At 34.0% G+C, this 23816-nt stretch overlaps 1 protein-coding gene across 4 annotated transcripts in view; it reads left to right on the forward strand.

Moving 5' to 3' along the window:
- Positions 1-9781, forward strand: part of ANO5 (anoctamin 5) — an 81216-nt gene extending 71435 nt beyond the window's left edge. For all 4 annotated transcript variants that reach the window (XM_039865705.1, XM_039865721.1, XM_039865710.1 and 1 more), the window contains 4 exons: positions 1938-2143; positions 3802-3980; positions 5432-5537; positions 7482-9781. In XM_039865705.1, coding sequence (XP_039721639.1) covers positions 1938-2143; positions 3802-3980; positions 5432-5537; positions 7482-7703 — 713 coding nt within the window. In that variant the 3' untranslated portion in view covers positions 7704-9781. The remainder of the gene's footprint in view (positions 1-1937; positions 2144-3801; positions 3981-5431; positions 5538-7481) is intronic.
- Positions 9782-23816: the final 14035 nt, after the last annotated feature.

Below are 23816 nucleotides of genomic sequence, written 5' to 3' on the forward strand. Positions count from 1 at the left end.
ATAAATTGAATGTTAATATTGTTGAACCAAGTAAAAGTAAGGATCACTTTTTAAAACCTGTCTCAAATTAGCTTATGTAGCTATTTCTCTTTTTGTTTGCCTTAGTGACAGTTCAGAGAGAGAATAAGTTGAAAAACATTTTCAGAGTCTGGCATACTTTTAGTGTGTGTCCATTATGTCAGGCTGAAAAGAAGGCTAAAAGCAGTTATTCAAGGGAAACTCAAATTGAACACAATAAATGAATAAAATATTCTAAGGAGTGAACAAAGAAAAGATCTTGAGGTGAACTTTTAGGAGAGAGAATGATGGGTCCTACTTGATAGTTTACTCAGAGTGTTTCAGTGACATTCTCTCTTCTTTTGTGGAATTAGGAGGACAGTTTCTTAACTCATTATTAAGGCCTATACAATCATGGTGGAATGAATGAGATGACCTGAAATTGTTACTAATTCTCCACTGTAATACATACATATGATACCTGAATTGAAATAGGTAAATTTAAGACAAATAGAAAAAAGTCTATTTTATATAACTGGCTATAAAATTAGGTAGTCTTTGATTTATGGGATGATAAGGCTGTAACTTTTAATTGCGTAAGTTTCAAATGAAGATATATAAGTGCATCAAACATTAACACTGAAATTAAAAGATGAAATTAAGTTTTTATACGATTACCATTTATTAAGGCACACCGAAGTTAACTTATTCTGGATGTTTTACATACATTATCTCTAATCTTGAAACATTCTATAAACTAGTCATTATTCACTGCATTTTATTTTAGAGGATACTGAAATGTGGATAGGTTAATTAATTTGCCATGGGCCACAAAGTTTTTTGGTAAATAAAGAACTAGAATTTGAACCTGGAAAATTCAAGCTCTTTCTACATATTTCCTCTTAATTTTTTATCTCTTGGCTCAGTGGAGAAGGGAAGAAAAGAGGTAATTTGTTCACTTGGCTTAGTATATGATAGGCTGATTTTTATGAGAAAAGCTGATATCTAGAAACACTCAAGATTCATCTAAAAATAAAGGACCAGGGGAAGATTCTTTCTTCTTTCAGTGGAAAGCCATTCATGTATATCTTATTATTTTTCTTCACTCATATGGGAAGCCCAGACTGCTAGTTGCATGGATTCTTCTATCCCAAGCATAATTGGAAACAAAAGAATAAAAATGGAGAGAGAAGCCAGCTTACACAGATGTTAAGTCTTAATGAGGGAAGAGAATAAAACTTATTTAGGAAATTGTCAAGTTAGTACAGAGGATCAGGACCTTAACAAATATTCCAGAAAATGTATCTTTCTTTTACCCTCTTTTGCCCACATGTAATTTATTTTTATTTCTGATGCTTTAGATGATTCATTTTCTGGTTTATTCTGAATATCTTGTTTTGCACTTCCTTTTCATCTGTTAGCTTTTTCAAATCTTAAATAATGCATTCGTTCATAGGCTTGTTGTTGAGTACTTTTATATACCCAGCACATGATGGCCATTGGAAACACACAAATGAATCAGTAATTATTCATGATCTCAAAAGGTAGATAGTTAAGCAAGGTAGAAAAACTTCATTACTAATATGGCAATACCACAGTAAAAGGTAGAGAAGTATAGACCTAAACATAGCCTATAATAAAAGACTATGTTTTAAGTCTGTCTTATCTAACAAGAGTAGATACTTAGACAGCAGATATCAAAAGAAACAGTAAGGGCAGAATTGAGCTATACATGCCCTGTTTCTCCTTCCTATTCTAGTAAGCAGATAAGTCACTATGCTTCTTATGGGGAGGAGGAAGTGGGCAGATAGAAGGAGGCCTGGAGTGTTTTGCTGGTGTAGATCCTTCCAAAATGAAGGAAGTGGCAGGAGTTAGGCAGAGTGTTCTCCCTTTTCCTCTCCACAATAATGAGTTCACGAATTTTTCTTTTTTCCCTACAGTTATCCAATTTGGATTTGTTACATTATTTGTGGCCTCTTTTCCTTTGGCTCCTCTTCTTGCTCTCTTCAATAATGTTATAGAGATCCGAGTGGATGCCTGGAAACTTACTACGCAGTACAGGAGACCTGTAGCTGCTAAAGCCCATAGCATAGGTGTTTGGCAAGACATTCTTTATGGAATGGCTGTCCTTTCTGTTGCAACTAATGTAAGTGGACCTGTTTCAGTGGGGTGACTGTATTTTATTTTGTTTTCTTGAGAAAGGGGGGATGTGAACAGTGCTTAACTCAACCTTTCTTTACATTGATTTCGTCAGGGTGACAGTCTATAAAGATAAAACATCCCTCAACTTTTATGCACTAAACAATATAGAGAAATCTGTGATATGTAAACTCTTAGAAATACAAAGAAAACTGTAAAATCACTCTCATTGAAATTCCATGATACAATTTCATAGCATGTGACAAAGTAGACAGGAAACAAGTTATGGTATAAAGGATTTGCATAATACAATTAAAACTTGGTTATATGTAAAGTCATATGCTACAGAGAATACAACAACATTTACGTTATCTCTATGGAGCACTTACTGAGAAATGAAAATAAAACTACATTCCCCAAAGCAGAAATTTTACAATGCATATTCACCTACAGTAATAGTATGTAAAGTTGGTAATAAGATAGTCAAAAAGAACAAATAACCACTTAAAAATCACTCTTTTAAGTCCACTTTATTATGTAAAGAGGAAACAAAATTAAAATTATAGAGTACTTTATTAAAATGAAAAATTCTAGGAATCAGCTAAAATCATAGGTACAGGAAATTTATAGCAATAAATGCTCTTATTATTAAGAAAGAAGACTGGAAAACATGAGCTCAGCATTTAACTTAAAACTAAGGGAAAATGCAGAAGTAATAGAAAGTAGTAAGAGAATTAATAAAGATATAATCAGGAATAATCAAATTAAAAAAAAAAAACAAAGAAAAGGCAATATAGTTGCTTAGTAAATCAAAAGTTGGCTTACTGAAAAGAAAAATAACATAAGCGAACTCTGAAAATACCAAACAAGAAAAAGTTACAAAGTACAGGTGAGAAAATTGACGGACTGCTATGTACATATTTATGCCAATAAATTTTAAAATATATTTGAAATTGTCACTTTTTTAGAAAAGAAAAACTGCCAAATTTATTGATAGAAAACCTAAATGGACCAGTACCTATAGAAGTAATATTAAAGTTTTTTAAAATCTGCCAGTAAAAATATAGATGGCAAAGCCAGATGGTTTTAAATCGACTTATCTAACCTCAAGGAAACATGTTGTTTATGATATTTGTAGCTTAGGAAAAGATGGGAAAGTGGCATTTCTATTAAATCAAATACTGAAATTAATTGTACTGCACTGTGAGAAATTTACCAGCTCATGGTCTTCTATCTCTCTGTTCCCTCCCTACCAACCTCCTACACACACTCTCTCTCACGCACACACACACACACACTCACTCACTCACACTCACACTCTCCTAACTTATGGGGTTGGTCCAGGCAAGTGAATTTGGTTAAGGACAGTAGAACTATGCTATGAAACATTAAGAAGTATAAGAAATAGAAAGCATGGTGGAAAGAGCATGATTTTTGGAGACAGATGCACTTAGGTTCAATTTTCAACTTAGTCACTTTTTAGTTATGAAATCTCAGAATACTAGTCATATACTATAAATGAGCTACTTCATGTATTAACATGATTTGTAACAGCATTTTATTCATTTTGCATCCACATGGCACGCGGAACTGAGAGATGTACAAATAGGACATTTTTAAAGCTAGATTGTTAGTTCATGATCTGTCTCTTGCTTTGTCCTTTAGGCTTTTATTGTTGCATTTACATCGGACATCGTTCCCCGTTTAGTTTACTACTATGCCTACTCAACAAATGCTGTTAAGCCTCTGAAAGGATATGTAAATAACAGTTTGTCAATATTCCTGATAGCTGATTTTCCAAACCACACAGCGCCTTCGGAAAAACGAGACTTCACCACTTGCAGGTTTCTTCTTGTTTTCTTAAGTTTTAATTTTGTCCTTTAAATGTATTCCTTATGTTTTCTATTTCTGCCATGCTTTGCAATGTAAAGGATTTACTTGGGACAGTAAAAATTCTAGATAAATAAAGTGTGTCAATTCTAGAATTCACACATTGTATGATTCTAAATTGGAAAAGTAGAATGTCCCAAAGTAAGAGAATATTATGGGTAAAGATAATGTCAATTTCAAATTATTTTTTATTTCCTAAATTTATTTGAAAGATTTCTCACCAATAAATGCCCCTTAATCCCAAGTGATAATATCTACAGATCATGCAGCATGATTGTATTATATGTGCATTTAACTTACGTGAATTTAACCAAAAAAATGAGAGAGTAAGAAAGAAATAAAAATATGATTACTTCACCATCCACCCCACTTAAAGGGTTTCTTCTATGCAAGGAGTGTGAAATTGAATCTGTGAACCTACTGTTTCCATATTTAGTGTCTCATGTATTGTGAGGATCTTTTTATTGAAGAATTTAAAGATTATATATATATATATACTCTTTATATAATATGTATATAATTATTTTATTTTATTGATAGATAGGTGGATAGATGATAGATGATAGATAGATAGATAGATAGATAGATAGATAGATAGATAGATAGATAGAACGAACACCAATGCTCTTTAACTTAAATCTTAAACCAACTGCTTCATCTGGGATTCCAACAAAGAAACAGCAAAATGTTGCAACACGGGTAGACCGAGCATTGTTATATTCTATATTTGCATACAGAAGAATCATAGCATAATCTTTAAGAGCATAGTCACTTGAGTCAGATTTCTTGATGCCATCACTCCCTCACTGGCAGACTAAAACTTTGAGGAACATCATTGTCTAGCAACTTTGTAGAAAACAATGAGATCACAAAGTTGAGCACTAAGAAAACTCCAGAAGGATAGTAAGGAAAATGAAAACAAAGCAGTGTCAGATAAGCCAAGAGAAAACAGAGTTTCAAGAAAATAGAAATGGTCAACAATGTCAGTTTCTATTCTTGAAAGATCAAATAAGATGCGAATTAAAATATTCCTTCAATTTAATGACAGGAGACAGTTGGTTTCAATGGAGTGATGAACAGAACCAACTTTACTTATTATTTTTTATTTTTTTTATTTTTTTGAATCAACTTTAAGGAGTAGGAAGTAGGAAGAAAGGGAATGGAGATGGCAAAATTTGTCTTTGAAGGGCAGAAGAGGAGTTCATGTATGTCTTCTGCTACATCTATACTATACATAAGCAATATTTGCCCATGATTTTTATCTGTACAAGAAAAGTAGCAATTGTTTTACTATGACTTGGCTTTTGTGGTCAATTAATAGGGTCTCTTAAGAGGAACAATAAGAATGTATGCTATGTTTCTCTGTTTGAAACCATAGCTAATTTTTTTCATTTCTATTTTTTAGGTATAGAGATTATAGATATCCTCCTGATCATGATCATAAATACTTTCATAACATGCAGTTCTGGCATGTCCTTGCTGCAAAGATGACCTTTATCATAGTTATGGAGGTAAGCCTTTCTTAACTTTTATTCCAGTTTGTCTCCTTTTAGTCATATATTTCTAAAGATATCTGCTCAGCAGAAAATTAACATTATCTCGAATTGTTTTGACAGAAGTATTTATTGTCATAAAAAGTAATTTAGGGATGTTCTCAGTACAATGGATTGCCTATTTTTCACTTACTATTGCTGAAGATATCAAGGTGACAAAAGAAAAAATATGGCTTCCTCCCTTGAGATTAGGAAAAGTGCAGAACACCCACTGATTTTACTGAATACCTATTACATACTAGTTCCAGAGGCTATAATAATAATCTGTAAGTTAAACTTTATTATTCACCCTTGAAAAATAAATCTGAGACTCAGCCAAACTAGATATTTTGTTAATGATAATCAGTTAATATTAGACCTGAGTTTTAATGCCCGATATCTCCCTCTCAAGCCTCTGCTCTATCAACTATGTTTTCTCTTTTGTGGAATATCTAATACAATTATGGACATAACACATGCAATAAAAGAGTGAATACACAGGTGGTACTTGACTAAGTTACATTTGAGTGCTACAAATCATAATACATGAAGGCCAATAAAGAAGAGATCATTGTAAGGCATTTTTTCACTCTGCAGTAAAGCCCAGTACTGGACAAGTCTAATGCAAATATGCACAAATTCCAATCAGTTTTCGTTTAATTTATTTTTATCAAGGTTATACATGTAACTAATTTAAAAATTCAAATAATTCTACATAATAAAAAAGAGCAGTCTTAGGTAACATTTCTCCCCATGTTTTTCCTCTCTCTCTCTCTCTCTCTCTCTCACTTTATGAATTTATCATTCATTCATTCTCACATTTTTCATCAGAAGTTTAGATCACCTTTCAGTCTGGTAAACTGCACCAGGAACTTTTGATTTTTTTCAGGGAAATTTTTAAAATTCGAGATCTCAAAAACTGACCACCCATAATTTTCCTCAGAAAATTACTGAAAGATATACTTCATTAAAATAAGCTATGCAAGAATGAGAGAAACAGAGATTGCAGAAAAAACAGTATTTAATATAAGAGAAATTAAAGAGAAATCCCAGAATGATGGTGAATAAGAGCCTGGGATGAATTCAAAATAATAATAATAAATAAACAAAAACATGTCAGTCCTCCATCCTCCTGTCTGTTGAGCTGTTTCATGGCTGCCTATGTTCTGAGATCTGAGCAAGGCAGAAGAGACTAGGAATCTAAGAATTCAGTATGCTGCAATTCATTTAGTTGCCCTCTTTTCAGTATTGTGCCACATCTCCAGCCTTCACCATCTTTACTGTCACTGAGTCCACAGTTTTCTGTTCTAATTTCGGTTGCTACCAGGATGGGGTTAGAGAGAAGTAATACCTGGATACAGATGAGTGAAGGGTTCTGAAAATTATACTGCTCCTTATACAAATTTTTAACTAATCCTCTTGTTTTCAACTCCCCAACACTTATGCCTTCAACGTCTTTGGTACCTTATTTCCTGAACTTTTCTGATGATCTGAAACAAAATTGGCTTTTGTCTTGTTGGTTTCTACCATCTCCATATCACCAATTGCAAATTTACGTGCCAGCTTCTTTACTCGCTTGAGTCTATCACTGTCTCCTCCCTTTTCTGTTTTTGTAAGTTATACCATTTTTGTAAATTTCTTTGGAAATATTTTATTACATTTTCAGGAAGGTGCAGAGATAAAGAGCATATTTAATAATGATGTCCAGACTGGAATTTCTGTATTACATATTTTGGTATTTATTCGTTTAATATTGATTAGTCTTTGTTGGAAATTTCTAGAATAGGGACCATGTCTTTTTGCTTTTCCTTGTACCTCCTGTGTCGAGCACATTTTACTGAATGAATGAAATGATTTGTAAGAACTTTCTGCTGAACATTTGACAGTTCTAACAGTATTTCTGGTTTCTTCTGTTTCCTTTAGCATATTGTGTTTTTAGTTAAATTTTTGTTGGCCTGGATGATCCCCGATGTTTCAAAAGATGTACTGGAAAGAATCAAACGAGAAAAGTTAATGACTGTCAAGATTCTCCATGACTTTGAGCTTAACCAATTAAAAGAGAACTTAAAAACTGATTCTAATGAATTTGTCAAGGAAGTCATGATTCAGGAAAACAAAGTACAGCTGGCTAAATCAACAATCTAGTCAACGTAATGAGTAAGCAGCTGGTTGCCTGTCTGGCTTCACAATTTTCCCTGGGCCAGAGGCCAGAAGCTATGTGTTAATTTTACCTCTTCTTCTTCTTTTTCTTTTTAACTCAAAGTTTTTGTACACTTTGATAGAAGTTGGAAGAGTACCACTTGTCTGCTCCCTAGATGTTTTTTTCTGAGATTCTAGAAATGATTGTTAAAAGTGCATGTGGAATTACAATATTGGAAAATCATGGAATGTTGCAGTTTATAATTAAACTTGGGCTATCCCCTCACCTTCCAGGGCATCTGCACATTTTCATGGTCTTCAAGTGGGTTTACATCTCTTTCCCATCAAGAAAAAGGTTGGGACAAAAATAAAAGAAGTGAAGAGGCCGAATGAGCCGTATTCTTGCCATTTTAGACTACACAAATGAAAAACCAAAATCAAATGACATAAGAAAACTCACATATTAAAAATATTGGGTGAATATCATGGTGAAGGTTTGTTTCTAAAATTGTCCTGAATAAGTTAAACTTACATCAGAATCCCAGGTAGTCCTTCCAGGTAAATGCAGAACTGATCTTTCAAGAGACTGAACGTTTGGGTTTCAACAAAAGACTAACAACTCAGTTCTTTAAAGATAACATTTTGGTAACAATAGTTTTAAGACTGGATTGTCTTATCTGGAAAAGAGCATTAAGTTATTAGATTGCTTCAGGTCTTCAGATAAATGAAAGATATTATAGAGCATTAAATGTCTCTTAGTAGTTAAGGAATGCAAGACAATGTATATTGATTAATTTATTTACCTTAATATAAAAAATCTTTAAATTATTTTTTAAAATTATTTGTCTTCTACAGTGCCTATTGTGCATCATGAAACCTGTTAATAGCATTAGCTATTTGTATAAATTAGGTACAAATTGTTTATGAAATTCAATCTTTTTGTTTAAAGCAATCTCACATCTTTTAATGAGCTTATAATCCTCTTACTGATTCATCTCTTCATTCAATACTCAGTGCCTTGTCTCTATGCCTTTGACACACAAGTGGTGTTGTTGGCTGTTGATTTGATGTGATGTAACATCTCAAATGATTTAGAGAAATTGTCAATTTAACATCAAGCACAGAATGTAACACCAAAAGTGAATCGACTAAGAAAGTGTGAGGTGATGGATTTGCTAGCTAAGTGGAAAAAACAAATTGTTGAATTATTTCTTTCATACTTAGGCCTATGGCACATGTATACTAGTTCTTGTTCTTTCTCTTAAAAAAAATGTTTCATATATATTTTTAACACTATAAAGAGATGTAGTTATATTATATATTATTTGAATCTGTAGTTTTAAATTATACTTCAGTTCCAAGGAATAGTGTTTTTTAGTTGTGCATGAAAGAAGAAACTTTACCACAAATTTTTTTTTTAAAGTAGCATTTCATTATTTGATGCTAATATGTTACTGTGGAATTGCCAGTATTAAGTATATGGCAGGTGGTATCAATTAATAATCAATACGAAGCACTTAGAACTGAGGATCAAGAATATTATAAAACCATGAAACAGTTTCCCCAATATTGGCAGTAATAATTTGTAATCCACTGGGTAGATCTTATGAACATTTTTGTATAATTTGAAATGATCTTATTATTTAAGCATGATTTCACATGTGAAGGAGATATATATTTTTTGGGGGGGTGAAACTAGTCAGCATTACTATGAAATAAGCCACAGATGCAGTATTTTTGGATTGTTAAACTCAAATTCTGTGTTAGTAAAATGTTGTTCATTGTGCACAGCTCATATTGCTTCCTTCCTGGGTGCTAATAAAAATAAGAGTGTGGAAATTGGTTTCTTATAGCTTTTAATTTTTATTGCCTACCAGTATTTATAGAGATAGATTTTAAGAAAGTAGAGACATATTTATGTCACAGTTGTCTGTACATGTCAATCTTAAACCAACTCAAGTGTTGGATTTCTAGGATGTATGAAAAACAAGGAGGAAATTGTTTTAAGATCAGTTAACAGTTCCCATGACTGGTAGATGTTTTCCTTTTAATATATCAATAAATACTTTGTATTCATGTTTCAATTTTCTACCAAGAACTTTCTCCTTATTTCACAGATTTTAAAATGAAATGCAGGTATTCATCACTTACCCAAAAGCTTGCTAGCCAAAATCTGAAGCCAAATCGACTCAGATTTGTCTTATCTAATTAAACCCATTGTTTATTATGGGAGGGCTGAATTAAGAGCACCTGACTACCAAATGTAAGCATGGCAGATGTTTTTATCATCCGATCAAACCAATAGTTACTTTTTTTGTTTTTTTTCGGAAATGTTCCAGGAAGCATTTGAGATTTCTTTGAAATAATTTTAAGAGCAAAAGCTGAAAAATATCTAATGCTTTTCAAATGTCATCTCCAGTCCTTGCCTTCATCAGTTTTTCTTTGAACACAAGAAGCAGAATCTACTTCAAAACCTTTATTGTAGAGGAATCCATCAAGAAGGGAATATCTTAATTAAATGGAATGCTGTCTTATTTTTGCTGTATGTCATGACTCCTCCTGGATTTAACATTCTTCTTTTATCTAAGTTGTTAAGCAAGTTATCAAGGAGAAGAAGGAAAGAAGATGATAATAAGAGGAAGGACGGTGGGAAAAGGAGATAAGATTGAGTTCTCTTCTTATGAACCTCCACAGGTTTCCATCGGGAGAGAGGTGTTGGGAGGCGGTGTGGAGCAGCTGTGGGGAGGGGCGAGAGGAATGTCTTTCCTAAGCCATCTAATGAAGGTGAGAGAAATGCCAAAGAAATTTCATGTTGGAAACTGTTGTATTGAAAGTAAAACTGATTCTAAAGTGATTTTATAGTGTCAGATGTAATGCGTAGCCCTAGATCTCTGTTGATTGAATTCCGTTCGGTATGAGGAATTCGTACTACTCATTCAAAAGAGGAGTTTATTGTTTTGAAAAAAATTCTCTCCTAGTTGTTTTTAATTAGCAATAGTTGTTATCTTATCAAATAATGTTTTAAGGAAAACAGCATTGCAAGAAGTACCATTGGTCTGCTACCATGATTCACTATAAGTGTTACATTAAACCTTTTCCAGACGAATTATTACTCTTCTACTTTATGTGTAATAATTAAAGTACGTCAGTTATTCCAGCATTATGTAAAAATTCATGAGACTATTAAAAAGAATAGTGTGGTTCAGTGTGTGTGAGATACCTGCTTTCATCCCCCAAAAATATCTGACTAAGTATGTCTTTCCTATGAGTGATTATATGCCGTGCTGTTAACCAAGAATATAAGTTCTGCTTTTTCTTTTTTTTCTTTCTTAAAATTGTGCGTGTGTGCATGCCCATGGATGAGGAGGTGGCTATGCCCAGGTATGGAGAGAAAGTTGTTGTTAACATAAATCTCAAGAGATTCAAATTCATGCAGTGAATAACATAATACTTAATTTTAAACTATATTTTGACATGAATTCAACTTGTTCATTTTGTAAAAGTTGATATAATTTTTCTGAATTTGAGTGCTCTAAAAGGTTTTTAAATCATGTTTTGTTTAGTAATATTAAAGTATATTACATATAACATGTTTAATCACAAAGTTACACGTTTGTCACATTCAGAGATGCGAATTCCTTGAAATAAGAGGTTGGCTGGTCCAGAAAAATTGGAGATGGTGATAGTTTTTGTTGTTTTTCCTCTTTATTTTTTCTAATTTGGGAGGTGATATAGGTGAATAGAAAGGCTGAAGGAGACAAATAGTATGTTGAGATATTTTCTGAATTTTTTTCTAGTGCCATCTTTCTCAAAAAGAAGTCCATGACTATCTTTGTTGGAATAATCTGGGCTACTTGTGAGAAATGCACGTCCTTTGGTCCCATCCTAGATCTCTAAGAACAGAGCCTCTGGGAGAGGAGCTTTAAAAATATCTTCAAAGTTAACTTTGGGGTTTTAAGATTGACAAGAATTTCATAAAAATGCCAAATTCCTTAGCCTAAAGCATTTTTTGTAATAACTCTCAAATGTTCATTTACCATTCCAACCCATTAGGGAAGTATGTCAAGTCACACAGACTCAGGATTTCCAAATTCGTAAAACCCCTCTATTCCTGCAGCATGCTGAAGTAATTGAAATCTTATGCCCTAAGAGCCCTAGAACCGTAGTTTCTACTTATATTTTTTAAAGGGATGAGAAGATACTTGCTTTTATCAATATATTTAAGAAAAGTGCGCACCGACCGGAAATTATGGTGAATACATTACATTCTAAGTATTTAAAAGAACAAATGGATTCTTAGATAGGATTTTATCAGGACAGCAAAACTATGACTCTTATAGAATAAAGGATTTGTTTTAGAAAATCGGCCTTTCGAAATTGTAAAAGGAGCTGATAAAGGTCTGGAAGGGAGATTTGGAGGGCCTGCTTTCCTAAAACACTGCCATTAGTGGACAAATTGGAGCATGTACAGATGTCCAGGTGCTGGCATGAGGCCAGGAAGACAAGCTAGTGAAGAAGTCTATGGAAAGCTATTGCTTCTGTATAGCTACTACTTCTGTGAGTTTTCAGCCAAGCTTTACTTATGGGCTTGGGCCACTCCTGGTCAGGAAGATATCTGGACATGGAGTGGAAAATAGAACAAGCTAGAGCCCACTGGATGGATGCCTTTGTGTGTGTCCTTCACAATTTCCGGTCTCCAAACCTTCAGAGAGAAATAGCTGCTGCTTCCGTCTGCTTTTTTTGCAAATTTAACCAGCTATCGTACAAAGAAAAGACTTCTGGAAATGAAGCTCCAGCTTAATCAAGTTGGAATAGTATAAACTACCATATAGGAAAAAAACAACAACTATGGACTATGGTCATTTGTACAATGTGATTTAAAAATAGACTTAATTTGCCTTCATAAAATGTACTCAATAACTGAAGAATAGGATTTTTCTTTTACAAGCACATTCTAAACATTTACAAAATCTGACCAAATACCAGGCCATTAAAAAAAAAAAAATTTTCAAAGGATCAAAATCAATCAGATAATTGTCCACAATCAAATGAAAGTAGAAAACAATAATAAAAAGATAACTAGGAAAATTATATTGCAATTGAAATAACATGTACCAAAGTAAACATGGAGTTTAGAAAATAATTTTAATTACATGCTACTAAATATACTGTCTAGCTCAAATTTTGTGGGTGCATCCAATACTTCTTGTGGGTTGTTTTTAGGGGAAATGTATAGCCTTTAATTAAGCTATTAAAGAGAACAAAGAAAAAACAGATTAAGTGTCAAAAGTTAGCAGCAATGTAAATAAAAAGTAAAAGGAAGGAAAAATCAAATTTAGGAGAAATTAATGGAAAACAGAAAACATTATTCTCAGTGCAACATTAGACTCATTCCCTTTATAATCAGAAACAAAAACACACTTCCAGTACTAATAGCCTGGGTTTTGTTTAGATTATTGAAACCCCCAAAACAACTATAAAAGATGGGCTAAAAGTTTGTTTTATCCATTGAAAGTACTAGAAAATTATGAAGGAGACTTTTGACCATATAAAACTAATATCTAAGAAAGGAGAGAAAAAGGAGAGGTAAGCCTGCATTTGTGGTGTAAAACAGCCAATAAACCCTTGAAAATGTACTCCCAATCACTAGTAATCAGGGAAATACAAATTAAAACCACAATATGATACGATTGCCCACTCTCTAGAAATGGCTAATAAAAATTAATTAAAAAAAAAATGCTACCACTACCAAGGGTTAGCAAGGATAGAGCCACTGAAACTCGCATATGTGGCTGGTGGGAATATAAAATGGTACAATTACTTGTTGTTTGGAAAACAGATTGGTAGTCTGTTATAAAGTTAAACAGATATTTGCCATGTGACCTAGCAATCCCAAGAAAATAAAAAATATATACACTTCAAGGACTAACTCAAATATTTAAAACTCAAAACTATAAACTTCAAGGTCCATTAACTATTACTGGATAAACCAACTGTGGCATCTACATACAATGGAATGAATAAAAAGGAATTAATGACATTTATAACAAGATGGAAAAATATCAAAAATATTATTCTGAGTGAAAGAAGTCATACCCTAGTACATATTGCATGATTCCAATGATATGAAATTCTAGAACAGAATCAGCAGTTGCCTAGGGCTAGGTGTGGAGATGGGACCAACAGGAAAAAGGCATAAGGAAAGGTTTAGGGGTGAAGGAAATGTTCTACTCTTGATTGTGGCTGTGGTTACATGGGTATTTTTCAGAATTCATCCACCTCAACTTAAAATGGGTGACATCTATAAATTATGTGTCACTGGCATGAACTAAAGTAAAAAACAAAACAAAAAAAGATATTATACCATTTATTTCATGAAGCAATGACTATCTAGCCATAGGTCTCCTCACTAGTGTTTGGTAGAGCTGGGGTTCAAACCTGTTTCTGATTCTTAAATTGGTACTTCTAACTAACCAAAACAATAATAAGGATAATGTGGATGGATGAAAAATTCTACAGAACTAGAAAGTATCACAATTTGTCTTGGTCTCTATAGTAGACTTTTGTGGTTCTCACAAAGTAGCGATTTGGTGGTGACAGTGCCACGAAATTGGTGCGTAAAGAGCAAAGTCTGCTTTCATCCACACGTTACCCTCCGGAAAACATGACTGTGTTCAGGAGACAATTACATGCGCTTTACATGCCTTCATGCATCAACATTTGTTAAGGTCATCAAAACATTTTATTGAATGAATGAAATATAATTATCATTTATTGTGTGCTTACCATTAAACATCACATTTTATTCTTTATTCCTAGACTTTAGATACTATGATCCCATCAAACTAATGAGGAAATTTAGTCACAAAAGTAAACTAACCTAGCTAGGTGTATTACTAATAAATGCCAGAAACAGGATTTAGGTTCAGGGCTAAATAAGACTGGTTCTTAATTATCATGTTGTATTTTCTACTCTGTGCCCACTGCCACGTATTTTTATTGGAGGGATTCCTGAAGAATAAGAATCAGTAATACAGTTACAATACTATATCTTCTGGTAGAACAGGTTACTTTAAGGGATGGCACCTCTTATCCCTAGAAACTTTCTTTGTCCCTGGGCTCAGAACTTTTGAATCTTTTATTGCTACTCTATTTGTCTCAAAATTTTCTAAGACTACTTGTAAACCCACGCTCTTACTCTTTCAAAACCTAGCTTTTCTTAGAAATGTCAGTGCTGGGATAATGGAGATCAGAAGGTGGGGAAACAGCATTTGGTTATGTGCTGGGCACTATGTTAAATTAAGCACTTTACATATTATGTACTATTTCTTTTATCTGTCAACACAGTTTTGTAAACTAGGGATTGTTATCTCTATATTACATGTTAAAAAATTGAAGCTCAGAGAGTTATAGTAACTTCTTAAATATGAAACAATGGAGCCAATGTTCCTTTTTTAAACCTGCTCAAAAGTGAAATGAATTAGCTATCTGCTAAAAAAAAGTAGTCTACATAGTTGGGGATTTTAGTTGGAGTGCAAACGATCTGTAAAGGCTAGCCTGGAAGATTTATGATATAGGTTGGCATACTAAGTCAGAAATGATTCATTTTTTATTCTCACAAACATTGTGAAAGTGAGAGGCAACATGCTAGATAAAGCAAGTTGAGGGGAAGCAAAGATACTAACAGCGTCTATGGTAAGGTTGGCTTCAGCTTCCAGATATCAAGAGGTACAACTTCAGTACATCAGCAGAAAGTATCTTTGGTGAGTCTCTGATGGATCATGGATCCTGAGAGAGCAGGGCTTCTTCGTATGTGGGAACAAGATGTCTGCATCTCCTGTGCCCTTACAGCAGGAAGATTCCAGGGGGAAGGGAGATGTGGGCTGGAAGCACTGCAGCTTGTGAAGCCATTGGAAGGGTGAGAGAAAAGACCCTCCGTTCAGCTTCCAGGAGAAAATCTCAAAACACACCAGAAGCTTTAGCCAGTGCTTAGTACAAAATTCCAGGAACTCGGTTTACTACTTAACTTACATCGATAGTGCAGCCCTAGCCACATGGTAACTAACTGTCTAGGCTTGTCTGGTACTGAGCAGGTTTCTGGGGACACAAGACTTTCAGTGGCAAACTGAAAGCCCTGGGCAAACCAGGCTGAGTAGGTCACCTGACGACTATGAAGCAGCCATCACTGCTGCTGATGATACCAAAATTCGGATCAACAATCAACAATCTATGGTAACAAATGGCAACTCCACACAGCCCCTGTTTCCCAACAGTGCTCCCTTTCAGACCATTCTGGGGCTTTGACTGTGCGCCTATCCGGTTATGAGATCCTAACTTCTACATCAGGCAATTCAAAAGAAAATGAGCAGTCATAAATATGGTAAATGTCTGCTTCAAAGGGTGAGGGAGCAGTGGCAATCTGTTTGTCCCTGTGCCTTTCTGTTCTATCACTGAACAGATTAGATTTCTCAGAAGCCAGAACTGGGTCAGGTTGCTAACTATAGCTGCAGGGGAGACAGGGGCCCTTTAGGAGAAGGCCACAGGGAGAAATGAGTTGGAACTTGCACTGGAGAAATCGACTAGCCATGTCTCGCAAGGACACATGTAAAGGTGTATATACCCTGTTCTATATCAGCGCTAAGTGTTGCCTGCAGTAGTAGTTTTCTTGCTTTCTATTATTATTATTATTATTCAAGATAAAGTCTGCAGATCATCAGCATTGGAACTGCCTCAGATTTTTTAAAACCTCCTGATATTTTAAACTTAGATTCCTTGACCCACCCTAGACATACTAAGTCACAATTACTGGGAGTTGAGGACTGAAGAATTCCGTCAGCCCCCAAAAGTGGAGTTAAAACTACGTGATTCATGACTCACTTGAAAATAGAACTGACACTTCCACCAGAGTTTTAAACCGGGTCAGTCTGATGTCCAAGCCGTGCGGCAAAATCGTCACTGCTGCGGTGAAGGCCGCGCGTCAGCGCCGCGTGCTCTTCCACGGTCACATTTGTTCCCCAACACCAAGTGATTCTTAGGGTAGTGAACAATTTTCTTTTGCATTTCAAAGCTGGCCGTTTATGTTCATGCAACATTGTTCTTTCCCCTGACCGTAGGGAAGCACTTTAAAAGCTGCACAGTCCTGACGAGTTCCTATCCCTCCTCCCATGAAGGCACTGCTGCCCAAAGTCACACTTCAACCGTTCAGGAGCCAGAGGCAGCCTGACCTTTATCACTGCCCTCCAGGAAGTCTTTCTCCATCTCCAAAAGACCACCCCAGGGCGAGCAACAAATTGAATTCTCTGAACCTTCTTCTTCTTTCTTAAATTCTGGTTCTAAATGGGATTGTAAAGGTTATAATAGAGGAAATTATTTGAGGGCAGGGGTGTCAGGCAGCTCTTCCCTTGGGCTTGCTAGCACCTTTGGTTAGAGAAAATCATTGACGAGGACGAGGTCCCTGGAACCTATGGAGTAGCCGCACTGTTCTGTGACACAGTTTATATTCCTAGATTTGGCCAATTACCCGGCTCATTCATTCATTTAACCAACTAGATGCCAGAGACTAAAAATATATTAATATTAATTAGCAATTTTTAAGCACTTAAAATGTACCTGGCACTGTGAGCTGTATGTTTTATGTACAAGATCTCTTTTAATCCTCATAACAATTGCTTGAGGTAAATAATGTTATTATAGCCATCTCATATGAGAAAAGTGAGACTTGAGCAGATTAAGGATCAAGGAGGAAGGGTGAAGGAGCTAGGGTTCAATCCCAGGCAATCCGCATCCTTATCAAACTAAACAGAGTTCGTGTCCCTGTGGAATATATAGCTTTATAGAGATCCAGATATTAAATGTCAATTACCTAAAGTGCATTCAATTATTATTTGCTTGCAATAATTAATCAATCATTATACGGTTGTGATAAGGACTGAAAAGAGAGATAAAAAGAACTTTTAGATTTTCTTGAGACTTTCAGAGAATGTCTCGCTAAGGAAGTGACACCTAAACTGAGATGCAAATCTTTAGGAGTTAGGTAAGAAGTAGGAGGACTAGTGAGTTTTCCAAGCAGAGAAACCTGCCCTATAAAAAGAAAAAAAATAAAAGAGGAAGCCAACATTTATTGATTGATTATTAACCAGAGTATACTAAGCCCTTTATAAGGATTATCCCTTTTAATCCATGTAGAGACTCTTTAAGGTAAATATTATTATAATCCTCATCTCGCTTATGCAGAAACTGAAATTGGGTATAATTGCAAACATAACCAAAACCACACATCCAGTATGGGTAGGGGAGGGCCTAGACCTATGCAGTCTAACTGTAGAATTTATATTCTTAATTACAATTTTTATAAGTGGAAATGATCCTTAAACATACTTGTATGGGTTGAATTGTGTCTCCCCAAAATTTGTGTCCACCCAGAACCTCAGAATGTGACCTTATATGGGCCTTGAGGTGAAATTTGGGCCTTGAGAGGAAATCATTCTGGATTTAGGGTGGGCCTTACATCCAGTGACTGCTGTCCCTGGAAGAAGGGAGGACACAAAGAAGAAAGCAATGTGAGGACAGAGGCAGACATTTGAGTGACATATCTAAAAGATAAGAAACTACAAGGATTGCCACCAACCACTCGAGCGTAGGAGAGACCCATGAGATGATTTCTCCCTCACAGAAGGAACCAATCCTGCTGACATCTCAGGTTTGAACTTCTAGCTTCCTAAACTGTGGAAGAATAAATTTCTATTATTTTAATGTGGTGATTTGTTATGGCAGCACTAGGAAACTAATACAATACCCTTTGCCACAAGGGAAGCCTCGTAATAAAGCTTAGAAAGATGGATTTATTCAGCTTTGTTCACTGTTTATAATGTTTGTCAGATATTTTGGCAAGAGTTATGGAACATGCACATGATGCACACGTGAACTCCATTTTCAAACACCGAAAGGTAGAAAGTGGCAAGTGTCATATAAGAGGTTTATGTAAATAGTAATAATATTAACTATTATGATAATAAGTGCTCTCTCATGCATTACATACTTACATGCCAGGCACTGTGAGAAGTGGCTTACATGCATTATTTAATTTAATTTATTAAAGGTAGCTATAATTTATTTCATTTAACCTATAAAGAAATTGAGGCACGGTGAATTTTAATGACCTTATCCGAGTTTGTATATTTCTTCCAGAGACAGAGCTGGATCTTAATTTCCTGTGAGGGGATAAAGGAAGGAACTTCATTAAAAAATGCATTTGATCTGGGTCTTGAATGATGATTATTGTTTGACACCAGTGAATGGAGTGAAAGGGAAACCACATTAGGATGACGATAATGGTGAGCATAAAGAGAGAAGAGCAGAGAATGGGCTTTTGTGAGTAATGAAGTGTTCTGCTTTGTTGGAGTGTGTAGAACATTAAAAAGGAAAACTGGGAAATCAGTTTGGAATGGTAGATTCAGACCAGTTGTTGACCCATGAGCAGGCATCAGGAAGAACAGGAAAAATTTAGTGTAGTATTAAATATTATTTAAAAAATTTTTGAGGTTTTAAACAAGCTAATACTTTCAATCTTTCTAGCATTTTGTTCTATAATTTCTCTTATGTGACCCTTCATTCTTTCCAGTGTTTTTAATTTATATTCTAAATCCTGGTTGTTTATCCATTTTTTTTCTATTCATACATTTATCCATCCATAAAATACTTCAAAGGTGATATATCAAGATTCTTTTAGTTGCAAGCAATGGAAACTCCAATTTGAACTGGCTCAAATATTAATTAAAAGGCATCATTGGCTCAAACATTTGGAAAATCAGTCTAGTTAGAGAGCAGGTTTCAGGTGTGGTCCAATAAATTTCTGACTCTGTTTCTCCACAGTAAATGACAGAAGAGATTGGCACTTAATATTAGAAGAGTGTCAGTGAATGACTACAGCCTTTCCATTTTACACAATAAACCCACCATGCAATAGTCTCACCACAGTGTGACAGTGTCTTTACCAGTATTATAACCCCACAGGTAGGCACAAAAACCTGTGCAAGTTGTGGCACAATATTTAAATAATGATTCGTCGGTGCCATTTTGATTTTTTATGCTATGAAAGGAGCCACACTTATATTATGAATATTACTTGAAACATACTTACCTGCTTACTTTCAAATAATTTAAATCAACCTGCTTTAAGTTTAGCCTTTTCAACGCAAGAAATATTTTTCTTTTCTCACCACTAGAGGGCAGCAGTTAGAAAATATCTATAGCCACCACTGTATTTTATTACATTTTTGTTATTGTTTTTACTTCTCTAAAATTATGATTAAAGTATGCTTACAAAAGTAAAATATCCTGTATTTTAAATATTCTGTCCTAGTACCTAGCTATGTATTTAGATCTTTACTTTGGAAAACATCACTTTATTCTAGAAGTCAAATCCCCCCACCTTTAGCCTCTGTTACCTTAAGTAACTTAGAAAATAGTGTGAAGAAATTAAACAGAAAATCTCTAAGTGTTTGCAGCCAAGTGGGAGATTTCAATAATGTTAGATGCTTTCCTTCAAGGAAGATAGTATTCCACAATCTGGAATGACAAACATGTGGTAACCAAAGGAAGGGAATCAGTACCCCAGGATGATGAAAACAAACTAGGATCCTATAGAACTCAAAATGAGAGAGACATTTCAATTAGGTAAGATTTCATGAGGCCCAAATAATATTTTATATATATATATATATATATATATATATATATATATATATATTTGTCATTTAACCTCTTTATTTGTAAAATACCTTAAGTCATGGTGATGTCTGCCTTGGTCTTTTTCATATTGAAGTATATAGTATTTCTTTTGTTCTCTCTACAAATTATTTCTCCTTTCTATTCTTAGTTTCTCCCTAGTATTTCCTTGTAAAGTCAAGCCTTTTATTTTAAGACAATATTTTTTGAGACCTTAAAGAGGCTAATGCTTTCAAAGTTTTTCTGTAATTTATCAGATTACTTTGTGCATACTGTGAGATTCAAAAATAGAAGTACTTTTCTGGCATTAAAAAAAAACCGTATTTGGTCTCTATTTACTTTAAAACTTGGATTTTTCCCAAGGTACATGTAGCAAATGGGTCTTTTTTTCCCCTTGAGTACAGAAAAAAAGGACTGAAATTAGATGTATACTTCTTTCTAACAGTAAATTATACAGAGTAAGATGCACACAAAAAGAAGGATACATTGCATATGTGCTTATGTATATACATTTTTGGTAGGTAAAATATATACTTAAGATTACAATAAATATTTTTTTAAAACTTTCTGTTTCATTTTTTTTTAACCAGATAGATCAGAGAGAAATCAAAAGATATTTTATACTAGGCCACTAAATATAGCAGTGCAAAGTATTGGAGGTTACGTACATAGAGGTGGGTAAAACAAATTAAATTACTTCTTCTATTTCTGATGCTCAAGAAATTATATAATGACAACTTCTTGGAAATGTCTCTAAGGCTAACACTACAAAGTAAAGTCAAATAAAGCTGAACTAAAAACTATACACTTAAAAACTCTTGATAAGAAAAAAATCACAGATGAATCCTAGAACTTATTGCATAGCCTCAAGATGAAAGAAGTGTATAATTATTAGCTTGCAGATTGATTTAGAAATTCAAAGTCAAATAAAGCCATGTTGTAAAAAAAAAACCTTTCAAAGCAGTTTTCTCTGTAGGAATGTGCACTTTCTACATTTATTATACAAAGCTATAAAACTGTGCTGAGTTAATTGGTTTACTATACCCCAGAAAAAGGCATAATCCATGCTAGATGCAAATATCTATTGAGTGAATATTTTTAAAATAATAAATAGAAAAGTTTGCATTCAAAATTGCCTCAGAATTAGACATCGTGATGTATTTTTTGAAATAAATTTTTCTTAAAAACACCTTAGCAATAATTTATAAATAGCATTATGTATGATGCCTTTAATATAAATATAAATATATATGTGTACACACACACTTGGTGATGGGAAAGGAAACTTATTAAACTTATATTACTATTTTGAAATATTTATAAAATTATCACAATTCATTCTATTGTGATTAGAAATTTTAAGCTATTTTTTCAATGTGATAGCCATGCCATTTCTAAATCTTAATGAACTGATATTTCCTTATAATAACTTTTTGGTTAACTGAAGGTTTCTTGAACAAACAAGTTATTTCTAAAGGACATTTAGAACTTGGTTAGGCAATAGCAAATATATTGCCCACAAAGATACTTTTTATTTTTAGCTATAGATTTTAATTTAACAAATACAAAAAGAAGCAAGGGAGTAGATAAAAAATAATAGGGGGAAGAAGGAGAAAGAGGAGAGAAAAATGAAAAGAAAGAAACAGTATATTAGTTTTAATTACATAATTGAGGACTGCATTTGCTTCTAAAAAATAGCATATCCTTCCACCAGAGGGCACCATTTACAAGACATTTAAATGATTTCTCAAAAATACTTCCTTACACAACGATATAAACAACTGTAAACCTATCACATTGCTATTAGGTAATATCTTAAGTAAATTTCAAAGAATACTATAATGACAATTGTTCAATTATTTAAACAATTGCATATAAAAATTAACATCTACTCAGTAAAACACAAGCAATAAATTTACTTTTCTTTAAATATGTAACAAGACAGACCTTGCAGAAAGGAGCACATTTCTCTATATTACTGACATATTCTCAGTTCATTATTAACCATTTAGCTCAAATACAATGGGAAAATCTTAGGCTTAAAAGAATGGTTTTACATCAATGAATAAATTAATGAAAAAGTAGGGAATTTTACAAGTGGCAGGGATGATCACTTATTACAAGTGTGAATTTCTGCAAATCATAAAACTAGTTTATTCAAATTAAGTGATTAATTCAAAGTTCCAGGGATAATAATCAGCTGAGTAAGGACCTCAACTCAGGTCAGGTGATTTCACATTTCATACTTTAGACCTATAACACCCAAAGTGGGATCCACGGGCAATCGGCCGTGGAAACAGAATTACTGAATCTTGGGCTACACTCTAGACCTGTTGAATCAAAATCTGTGTCTTAACAAGATCTTAATTTCTGAGAAACTAACATTTGCTGCTCCTTCATCACTGATTGCATGACGTCTGGCAAGTCATTCAATCTCATTTTCCACCTCAATAAAATGAGAATCAAACTGGTTTGTTTTGAAGAATAAGTATAAGAAATAAATGAGGTTGTGTACATGAATGTCATTCAGAAATTGTAATATGATACACACATTAGTTATATTCAATGAAACTTTCTCTTTTTTATTTTTAAGAGTGCTTGGGAAGAGAGGACAATTCTCCTATAAAAAGGATTGTCTAATAATTCAATTTAAGGCACTGTTAAAAACTATATGAAAAATATTAGGGGTAAGGGAGTGTCCAGAAGGGAGAAAAAAGGCTTTCTCAATATTACTAAATTAATGCCATATGTATAACTACTAATATTTCCTTGCATAAAGATAAATCTTTTGAACTTAAAGTCACAAAGGTGCATGTTTAGTGTTTGGATTTTTGGAAATACACGAAGAAAATTTGTTGGATTAGTAAAGAGTGTCTGACTACATATCTCTTATATTGGGAGTAGCTATTAATTTAGAATAGCCTAAAAGGCATTCTTTGGTCTCAGGTGGCCTAGTAACAATTGTAATTTTCCATATACAACATTTTCCCCTTGTTTATGACTTTGCTCAAGATGTCCCCTCTGGCTGGGATGATCTCTAAGTACCATAACCCATCCCCTACTCAGTTCCACTGGGCTGCCATCATCTTCATAGGACTAAATTTCTGTTAAAGTATTAAGACAGACAAGGAAACACCACTTCCTGAATTTTATTCTGTACATTTTCATTTCCAGGCTGGGTTACTTAACTTGTCCAATTTCACCCATAATTATTTGTAATTGTATTTGTGTGTCTATTTCCCATGTAGCTTGTGAAGCCTTTCAGGGGACATTCCTAGAACCTGGTGCAATTCTTGGCACTAAATGAATATTTTTAGAATGAATAAATCAATATTAGCAGTAATTCTTATTCAAGCACTCACCCTGTTATTAAGAGAATGGAAAAGAGATCCG

Source organism: Pteropus medius, unplaced genomic scaffold (assembly GCF_902729225.1).
Source record: "Pteropus medius unplaced genomic scaffold, Ma_sr-lr_union100, whole genome shotgun sequence".
NCBI classification, from domain to species: Eukaryota; Metazoa; Chordata; class Mammalia; order Chiroptera; family Pteropodidae; genus Pteropus; species Pteropus medius.